The 10,576-nt window shown below is 40.5% G+C and overlaps 1 protein-coding gene across 2 annotated transcripts; it reads left to right on the plus strand.

The window, feature by feature from the left end:
* Nucleotides 1-3,294: 3,294 nt before the first annotated feature.
* On the plus strand, nucleotides 3,295-8,574 carry RNF7 (ring finger protein 7). Of its 2 annotated transcripts, none has more exons than XM_032446471.2 (3): nucleotides 3,295-3,779; nucleotides 5,840-5,887; nucleotides 7,314-8,574. In XM_032446471.2, the coding sequence occupies exons 1-3, from the start codon at nucleotides 3,513-3,515 to the stop codon at nucleotides 7,368-7,370; spliced, it is 372 nt and encodes a 123-aa protein (XP_032302362.2). In that variant the 5' UTR covers nucleotides 3,295-3,512; the 3' UTR covers nucleotides 7,371-8,574. The 2 variants fall into 2 exon arrangements, with proteins under 2 accessions (XP_032302362.2, XP_015726978.1); XM_015871492.3 differs by having other exon boundaries at nucleotides 3,295-3,481.
* The last annotated feature ends 2,002 nt before the right edge of the window (nucleotides 8,575-10,576 follow it).

The raw sequence follows: 10,576 nt of genomic DNA on the forward strand, positions 1-10,576 counted from the left end.
TATATTCTGGTGTTAGATAACAAATTGTCTTCATTTATTTATTGCCTATCTAGTATGCCAGTGCTATATACACATCAGAACTATCTGAAGTAGATTGCATATGGAAAAAAGATATATGTATATCTTATATCTATATCTACCTATCTATCTATATATATATATATGTTGTCACATACTGTTCTTCCTTTGTTTTAGGTGTTTTTGGAAGATAACTTTGTAGTAATATGTTTTACTGTCTTGATGTTTTACTTCCTTGTACAGAGAGCTGACCTGCTGTCACTTGTTGGTGATATGGAAATTCTTAGGCGTTAAAGTACAAACTGTCAAGATGTTTTGGAATAGGTTTTTATTAATTCTCATATAAGCTGTATTAAAGCCCAGTCTTCATGTCACTGCAATCATTTGCAGAGATTCAGAAAGCAGAAGCTTAAGACAAAGAAAATGTACTGAGTTTCTTCCAAACAAATTGTTAAAGATTCTGTGGCAATTTTATTAGTACTTTGTTCTATTTACAGCTGATGTGAGCGTGATGTGACATTAATTTATGCTTATTTGTACGTAAGTTTTTTGCATTTACTTATGATAGACTCATTCATCAACAAGCTTTCATCAGATGGCCAGTAGTCTGCAGGCTGTAGAACTAGAAAAAGGGAAACTCCCCTTCAAAAATCAGGGTATCTACAATCATACTCAGATCTGATGTTTATGATACAGTTTTATCCTTAGACTTATGAAGTATTTTACAAAGGAAGGGTAATTAGGTATATTTCAACCTCTTCTTCTCATGTGGGTGACAGCAAGGTTCTATACATTATATAGAAATGCAATTAAAGAGTGCCTTTTTGTAACTTCATATGAAGATAACCTGCTTTTCAGTTCAGAATGTAGTTTTGTTCCAAACAGCCAACCTCAGTTAAAATAAGTATAATTTTGTCTTCACAGTTAATTTGTTAAAAAGTTAATGAATTGAATATGAGCTGAGCTTTGAAGCTCACACTATATGGAAGGAATAGCAATAACTGAGCTTTACTACAGAATAAAGTAACTAGCAAACAAGATTTTAGTGTAGTATCTGTTGGAATTTGAGTTATCTGGAACCTTTGTGTTGTTGGCCTTGAGACTCAGATTCAGCTGTGGTGGATGAGTTTGAGTGTTGTATGAAGAATGGATACATCTCAAGGATTTAGACCTAATGGAGCAGTTCAGTGAAGCCAGGAGCTGTACAGCCAGGATTTCCAGAGATGTTCCCTCGCAAAGTCAGTAACTATTTCTGTAGAAACTTCTTAAGTATTTCCCTTCTGAATAGTAGGTACTGATCCATTTCATTGAATATGAGTAACGTGAAGTACTAAATCTGAATTTCTGGTACTTGTTAATCTTTAAAATCTTACACAGACTTGTGTAAAATTCATGCTTAATCACACGAACACTGCTTGTATTCTTTTCTTTGGCAGATAAATTAATTTGACACAGTACTTAAGACTTCTGATATACGTTATTCTATTGACAGAGAAAACAGCAAGTGTACCAATACAGTTCAGCCTGCGAACAGTTGGCCAAGATACACACGTGCTTACATAACTGTTCTTTGCATTATCATAAAACTGATATTTCCATAACAATTCTGTTATTAGTAAAAATAACCTCAGATTCTGTGTTTTAGAATAAGTGAGCTGCGGGGGGAAAAAAACCTGGAAAATGTTGTATGAGGAAAGAAGAGAGGAAAAATAACACAAATCAGGTCATTTTCAAATGCTTCTGTTCCCAAAAGTCATAAAACCTTTGAAAGACATAATTGTATTTTCTTCCAAAATCTGCAGTAATTACGGTTTTAAAATGGAGTACTTTTGACTTAGGGACAATCAGAACCTAGAATAAATAATGCTTGATGAATGATGCTGTATCTTACTATAAAATTCTTGCAGGAATGTAATTGATTATAAGCTGCATTATATAAAATGAGTCCAAATTTATATACCTGCTGTTATGTACCACAATATATATATCATAGTTGCCAAACTAGTTGGTTTCTCACCATTTCATAGCTTGTGCAGCTATAATTCTGTCAGCAATCGTTCAGTGAGCAATGAGTTCAAACTGCTCCATTAAACAAGCAATTGAGAACATTTTTGAGAACATGTGAACCAATGCAGTCATTCCTGACCCTATGTGAAATAATTACGTTTTGTTTGTGGATGAAAATGGGGCCCCTTTCGTACGCAATACCTTCATAATGTTGTGTAACTAAATGGAACAGATGAATTCAAGAGTGTCAAGACAGTATTTCTTCAAAACTTCCTGGAATCTTTGGTTGTTAAAATAATCTATTTGCTAGATAGGAACCTGGTTGTCTTTCTATGAACCAGAATATGCACAGGTACCTGTATCACAATTGCTCTACAACTTGCACTGCCAAAGACAAGTGCGTGTTCCTTATTTGTAACAGCAGACAAGGCAAAGCGAGCTCGGTACAAGATGGGAAGTTACCTCCTTTCTACTTCAAAAAAACCTACTTTTTGAAATCCTTTTTCACCCTGCTGCTGGAAGCAGTGTGTCACCTCAGCAATTCCTTGTACAAAAGGGCATCTCGATCTTTCACAGCGAACTCAGAGCTGTGTTTCAATTCAACTGTTAGACTCAGCAGCAAAGCGGAGTGATGGCCTCTTGTGTCAAGTATGAAGAAGAAAGGCAGTATTTTCCTTTTTGTTTTAAATTATTTTCAGAGGCACTTAACATTTTATGTAGGAGAAATAAAATGTGCTTTGGTTTCAAACATTTTTAATCTCGGAATATATGTTTAACATATAAACACCTTTGCAAAAAGGTATAAAAATTCAATGTATTATTAAGGTAGAATTATGCAAATAAGAGAAGAAAATGTATAAGAAAAAAGCATGTTGAACTTTCTGGGTTAGACCTGTTCTTACTAATTTGTGTTCAGAAGCGCCACGATTCTTTTATCGATCTATATATACATGATGAGACACAGGTATGTGGAAGTTTGAGTAGGAAGTAGCTGCTTTAAGATCTTTTGTTTCCTCTGTTGATCTGCTTTTTAATGGCATTGTTAAGAGATGCATCCGTCTTACCTAAAGGCTCGATAAGCATAGAAGGAGGTTTTAAAGATAAATATTGATTGCTTCAGTTCTATTCATGTCTTCACTCCCCAACCCAGATCCTCGTGCACACCAAGCACTGATGCAGGTCAGCCTGGTGTCTCCCTGTGTGTGTTCCCGCTGCGCTCCGCCAGGTGGCGCTGCAGTCCCGCCGCCACGCGCCGCGCCGCGTCCCCGCCCCTCCGCCATGGCCGATGTGGAGGACGGGGACGAGCCGGGCGCCCCCCACTCGCACCCGGGCTCCTCGGCCTCTAAGGCGGGCGGCCCCGACAAGATGTTCTCGCTGAAGAAGTGGAACGCGGTGGCCATGTGGAGCTGGGACGTGGAGTGCGACACCTGCGCCATTTGCCGGGTGCAGGTCATGGGTAAGCGCCAGCGGGCAGGGCCCGGCCCGCCATGGCCGCCGTTCCGCCGCGGGGCTGGTTGTGCCCGCCCGCTCTGCCGGCACTGCCCGGCACTGCCCGGCACTGTGTTGGGCCGCGCGGGGTCCGGCCCAGGGTGGCCGTGCTCCTCCGTCACCACAACGTGCCCGCCCGGTACCGAGGCCGTGCCCGTTCACATCAGGCGCCCTTCTCGCTGAGGGCCGCGCCGCACGCTCCTCTCGCCGAGGCCTGTCCCGCCCGCCGGGCCGCCGCTGTTCAGCTCAGATCAATGTACAGAAAGGTCTGTTGGAGAAATGGGGACTTGGATCACCTGATCTTAAGGCAGTTTTGGAAAGCAGCCTAGGCAGTGACCGACGTCAGCATCTTGTGATGTGTTTGGCCTGCATGGCATTTACCCGGGGCGTTTGAAAAGTCTTTAAGTTCTGTTATACCTGCATCTGTTTTGTTGCTGCTGTGTGAGGCACAGCTGCAGTGGAAGCCCCCAGCAGGGCCCGTGCACACAGACCTGCACAGCTGCTCTGCTTCGGGCTCCACAGAACAGGCAGAACGTGCATTGCAGTCACCTGCTGTGTTTGTACAGTGAGCACAGACTGTGGGAATAGGAAATCATCCCAACTTTCTGTGATAAGCAGTCATTGCAAGAGCACGTTTGTCTTCTGTGGATATTTGATTTAAAAAAAACAAACAACCATCATCTACAATTTTTTGTTCTTGGGCCAAAGGGCTGCTTTTCATCTGAAAGTAAGAGAAAATTCTGGTAATATTTCTGGGAGCAAACTGAGTGCCAGAATGTGAAACTTGATCGTTACTGACTCGGGTTCAGCAGTTCTGCACTGACCCTGCCAGACTCAGCCTGGCTCCTGCAGAGCCGCTGCAGCACAGCCCCCTTTGGCTGCAGGCAGTGCCAGACCTACGCTGGCTCTATATGTTTGAAGTCAGCGTGTTTGATTGTGGAAGGGAGGGAACTATTAGCCAGCATCAATTTACTGCTGGTTTAACTCCTTGAACTGATGTGAGTGTGCTAAGTTTTGTCAAGCTGACACCCTTAGAATTGTAGCATGGGATTGGGGACAGTTTATGTTGCTGCTGTGGTTTGTGTCCTGTCTCTTTGAAGTGTGGAGCTGGGGCTGAGATAGATACTTGTAAGAGATACTTGTAAGGCAGCCTTATAAGTGGCTGCCAATCCCCCCCATCTGGCTGCCCAGCATGTTGGGTGACTCCAGATCAGATTGCTTCCATGTAGCATGGAATAGCACCTGAATATTTGCTGTGTGGCCCCTAGTACTGTGGAAGTTACAACTATGGGAACAGGCATCAGGAAGCTTTGTTTGCAGCCTTACTTTCAGCTAACTGAGGAGGGAGCAGCTGCTTCAGAGATTCTGTGATCTTCATTCTGTACTGGCTGAGAAAATGAGGACAGAGCAGGTGAATCTAAAATAGAACTACTGGCAATATCTGGCAGAAATATTCAAATTAAAATTCCTGTAGCCTGCTGTGTTTTTGTCTTCCAGGGAAATGTGATCCAGCTGGTGACCTGCAGGTCACATCCAACCTGCGGGGCACTTGTTAACTGTTTGTGTTGTGCGTAGTGTGTGCCTGCGTGTCTGAGGCAGTTTGTATCAGTGCAGAGGAGAAACAAAGCCGTTCTTCTGCTCTGTATGTGTGACACTGTACTGAGCCTGGAAGCTGTGACTTCTCTGATTGCTGTGTCTGTCATCCAGCCCTGTAGCCATGGGCTGGAGCTTGGGAAATACATAAATACTTTTAATTGGGTATTTTTGACCAGTGTTTAAAAAAGGTTTGTATGTAACTCCAAAAATTACATTCAGGTTTCTATTAAGTAAATGTACTGTATAAAAGAATGGTAGCAGGAGGTGGGGGGTTGTGAGAGATGTAGAGGCCAAAGAAATGAAAATTGCGAATGATTTCCTTAAAAGGAGCTGCTGACATCTGAAAAACAAGGCCCTGTAATTAGGGTTTGGCTGCGTGCTTGCTCTGCTCTTAATGTGCCTGAGTGCCTTGGCACGGACTTGCTGGTGGTTGTATCTGCAAAATGGAGAAGCTTTTTTTCAGCAGAAGTTGAGAAAATAGAAGCAATGAAACTCGTTGTGAAGCTTAGGGTCCTTCTGATCTCTTTCAGATAGGAATGTTACCATCTCATTCACTGTTTGAAATCTGGGGGGAGTTGTTATTTAATGTTCAAAGGCTGAAGTGAGCAACAAAATCAGAGATTTTTACCTTTTATAATTGTTTTTAAAGTTAAATGTTTTTCTCTGCCAAGCCTATTCTTAAGATGGAATCTTGAGCATCAGATTGAGTCTTGTTCTTGTTTACTTTTAGATGCCTGCCTTAGATGTCAAGCTGAAAACAAACAAGAAGATTGTGTTGGTATGTAGTGATTTCATTTGCTTGTTTTTAAGTTGAAGCTTCTCTCAGCAGGGGGCATTTCCCTGTTTGAAGGGAATACTGATTTTATTAATGCTCGGAATCAAACTGCTGTTTTGTTGTACAGTGTGTCATCTCTTTACATTAATAACACTTTACGGTTTATTTTTTGAGCACTACTCAATTAGCGTTGGTGCCAGGCACGCTGTGTAGAACAGGACGTGTTCACATTTGTGGTGTCCGCACACAGCCATGAGGTTTGAGTTCTCATCCCCACTGCAGTTCAGCAGAGGACAACGCACGCCTTTGAAGTGGACGAAGGGATGGATGGCTCCTTTTCCCTTCCAGGCTGTGCCAGAGGGTGCCATGGTTTTACCCCTAGAAGAATTCTGTTCTCAAATAACTGTTTGTCTGTGTTAAAAGTGATATTTTTCCCAGTGTTGATTCAGACCCAACTTTTATTTTTTCAGTTTCCATTTGAAAAAACATAATCACTTGAGTTTGCAGTAATGCTGTTTAATCATGAACATCCTTTACACTGCTTGCCAACATATGCAAAAGCAAATTGTATCTCAGTTCCGATATATTTAGATCAGAAACAGTGAAAATTGTCTCATATTGTTTGCTTTAAACCTTTAAGTCAACTCTTAAGCTGGTAGTAAAACCTTCCACGCCCTTGTTGGTTCTACTTTGAAGTGTATTGTCTCAAAGTTAATTCACTGTTGTTTCTGATGATTGTTTTAACCAGAACAGGAATTTCCTGCTTCTGACGACTCGCTAAGAGTCCTGTTGAAAATAGAGAAAAAACAACACATACATTACAGCACTCCTTTGGTTGGTACTCTTATATTTCATTAAGGAAAATGTGAGCTAATAAGGGAAAAAAACAGAGCAGCTGATATTTGTGAGTACATGGGCAGTATGTAACCGTTTTATTGTGTTGAAGAGTTGTAGCCCATGAAACTGCTGGTTTATTTTGCCAGTAGAGCTGTTTTGAGGCTACATAGAGTGTCACATGCTCTTCCTTGATCTCACCCAGTTTAAATGCAGCATTTCAGATGAGAATTTAGTGATATTCTCCTGTCTGATGGGAAGTCAGTATCAGTAGCGCACCAGTGATGTTTTTGAACGTGACAGTCAAAACAAAGAACTTACCCAGGGCAGAGCTGATGCTCACAGATTTGTTTCAGACACTCGGTGCAGGAAGGTGAGAATACACGTGTGAGAGGATGTGTGACAGAGCTGAGAAGTACTGTCAGCATGACCGCAGTCATCCAGACACAGTGGATAAGTCAGTGATGACACATTTTGTCCTTTTAAAGGTTTTCTAAGTTTGTAGTAATCTTAAACATCTGAGAGCTTGGACCTTGCTGTGGGCATTGATCGGACATCTGAGCATGACTAGAACGTGTTCTTTCTTCTCTTTCAGTGGTTTGGGGAGAATGCAATCATTCCTTCCACAATTGCTGCATGTCGTTGTGGGTGAAACAGAATAATCGTTGTCCCCTCTGCCAGCAGGACTGGGTAGTCCAGAGAATAGGCAAATAAAAACACCGGACGTTTTCTGTTGGACTTGCTGGAGTTGTGTGTATCTTATGCCATACACTCATATGGAAGAGTGGAATGTCTCGATCATGGCATGGTGTATCCGATTTATCTGCTGTATGGAACAGTGTGGTTTTGCTGTGTGCTCTTTGCAGTACTGCGAGGCAGTGATGAGTCTTATTGCAGGTGTTTCTACAACTGAATAAAGAGGCATTGCATTAATAAATGTGTCTGTTACAATTTGAGTGTTAACTGTATCGAGAGCACAGAAATGTGGTGGTGCAGATTATACACCAAATACAGTTCATTTAATGTTTCTGCTTGGAGCAATGAATTAATTTGAAAAGGAGACCTTTCCATTAAATCTGATGTGCTGTATAATTTAGTGTCTGATGTTGTTTTGGGTTTGGATAAATACATTGTTTTTTAATAATGCTGTATACTAAAAAACAATTCAGATTTTTAGCAAGTATTTTGGTTTTTAATCTAAAATGAGTGGTATGTGAACAACACTGTCATTCTCATGTAGGTTTTCTTTATGGCTGAAGAAAATTTGTTTCATCTTTGAAGTCTTGCTGTGTAATGTTCTACACGTTTTCTGCGATCATAGTTCACTAAAATTTAACCACATCTCTGATTTTATGTTTCTTTTAAAGTTCATGGACACAAGTACTTTTAATCCAGAAATATTTGGTACAGAGACACACATTGGATATCAGTTTACGAGTGGTGTAAACCATGTTGTTGGTTTGCTGTCTACTATGGGAAAACAAAAACAACCATTTTAATGTCCCAAGGAAAGCAGGTATCAATTAAATCTAGGAAAATAATGTTAAATTGTGCTTTCATCAGAACTCGTTTGATAGAAAATTCTTCACTGTTATTTTATTGGGTTATGTGTTTGGTTTGGGATGTAAGAGAATGCATTGTTTCACTGCTGTGGAAATGCTCAATGTATCATCTTTTTAATAGGGTCAGACCCGTGATTTTTCCCACACGTCTTTAGGTGCTTTGCCCTAAATATCGGAAGTAATTACTATTAATCTGAACATGTTTTGTTGTTTTTTTAAATATATGTATGTAACAGAGAGATTGAAGTTCGGACTTAATAAAATGGTTAATAAACTTGGGTGGAATTGAAGCAAGATTATATGCATATTCTTTTTTTTTTACTTAAATGTTATTAATTAATCTCAATTTAAGATGAATTCATTTCTCAGATGTATCTCTATTTAGTTCTCTTTAAACATACTTAAACAGAATTATCTCCATTGTATAAAGTAGTTCCAATGGCAGTCTTTGATTTTTGTCATCACACTGCCATGCAGAGTTTATTGGGGTTTTGTTTAATGGTTGTAATCTTGTATTTAAAATGTTCTGTATGTTTTAAATAGGGCTTTTGTGTCCCTGTCAGCGAATTGCACTCGTTGTTAGCATCCCAGGAGATGTCTGTCATTTAAATGGCAGTAGTAATGAGGTGCCTATGGCATTTGGCTTGTTGTGGAGTATTTTGTCTTCATCTTTTCAATTTCTATTTCATCTTCTCAGATACGAAAATAATTTACTACTTATTTTTCTCTGCTGGGTTCCATCCCCTAAAATGTCTTTACTTTTATCTGATCCCACCAGAGAACTTCCTCCTTCATTTTACTGGGGTTTATGGGACTGTATGGGCAGCAGCAGAGTAATTGTCACTGCTCTTTCTGTTCACGTCTCTTACGTGTCACTAATAGCTGAGAATCATAACTGCAGAAGAATCTCCTGAATGTCGTTCTCTGTTTAATAAAAGCTGGGTAGATTTGGATAATTTCAGCAAATCTAGCGGGATTCTTCTCAGAATTGACTGGAATTACAGATCTGTGTGCACAGATGATACTGTTTCACTTAGGTATTTGTTTTAAGTGCCCTTGTTTTGCAGAAGAACTGTATGTTAGAGTGCATGTTCTACAGAGATCAAAGAAGGTTCTAAACAATAGAGCAGAATTATTTTTGAAGCTGTAAATGCGCCTTTCTTGTGCACATAGCATAAACATTGCATGTTTCCTTGATTTGCTTCATTGTGATCAATTGCTGGTGTAGGCTGAAGTTCGGCCCGCTTACCAGCCAGTCATGCTGCTTCTCTATGTTTGGGCAGTGGTGGTGTTTTGCTAAAAGACCCTGCTGAATTTTCAGACCTGAAATAAAGGTGGGTTGTTTTTGTTTTTTCCACCTTTCTTTTTGGTTCCCAGATTGTTACAGACATGTGTTGCTGTGGACACCTTTTTCAGGAGAATCACTCACTGAATTTGATGTTATTTCCTCTAATTTATTTTTTTCCAGCCTTCCTTGCCATGCGAGTTGTATCATTCAGCCCTTTATGTAACCTGCACCTGCCCCATCCATGCATTCAGCTGTCAGAATTAGACATGCTACGCAAGCAAGGGTGTCAAATACACTGCTGTGGAGTACCCAGCTTTCTCATACACATAGCTTGCAATGGATGACTGTTTTGATCACAGATAGAAATGCCCTCACATCTGTAATGCTGTTTTGTGGAGAGTAAGCATGAGTTACATGTCAAATGGATTCAGTGCAGACAGGATTAAGTAGATAAAAGCAAATTTATACTTGCACTACTACATGATAGTAGAATGACTGAAAGCAGCCAAGAAAGGCTTTTTGTAATGATTTTGAGAACTGCTTGTTGTAACTTGAAGTTAAGTATCTGTGATTCAGTCCTTCAGCTTGCTCCAATTACAAAAGAAGGAAAAAAAAAAGAAGAAAAGGAAACTCTCCTTGAGTAGTTTCTCCTCAGTCCTCCTGGAAAATCATGGAACTGCTTCACCTGTTCCCATGATGCTTATGTCTAAAAACTGTTTTCAGAGGCCGAATCACAAGACACTGCAGCAGAAGAGGGCCTAACAGATGCCATACAGGAATTTTTTCTTACGGATAAAGATAGGGCACAGACTTCCTGGTAGGTAGCCCTGGGAATGTAGTCAAGTGGATTTTGGCTTCACTTGGTTATAATCCGCTTTGTGCCTTTGTTGATGCTGCCTCAGCCATGCACTACTGCCACCTTGTCTCCTTGTCATCCAGGCACTTGTTGTCATAAGACGAGCTCAGCAGGAAAGTAAATAGAGGCCACAGTATCATCTGGAATGCCTT

Source organism: Coturnix japonica, chromosome 12 (assembly GCF_054131305.1).
Source record: "Coturnix japonica strain WE chromosome 12, WE-NBRP24, whole genome shotgun sequence".
NCBI lineage: Eukaryota > Metazoa > Chordata > Aves > Galliformes > Phasianidae > Coturnix > Coturnix japonica.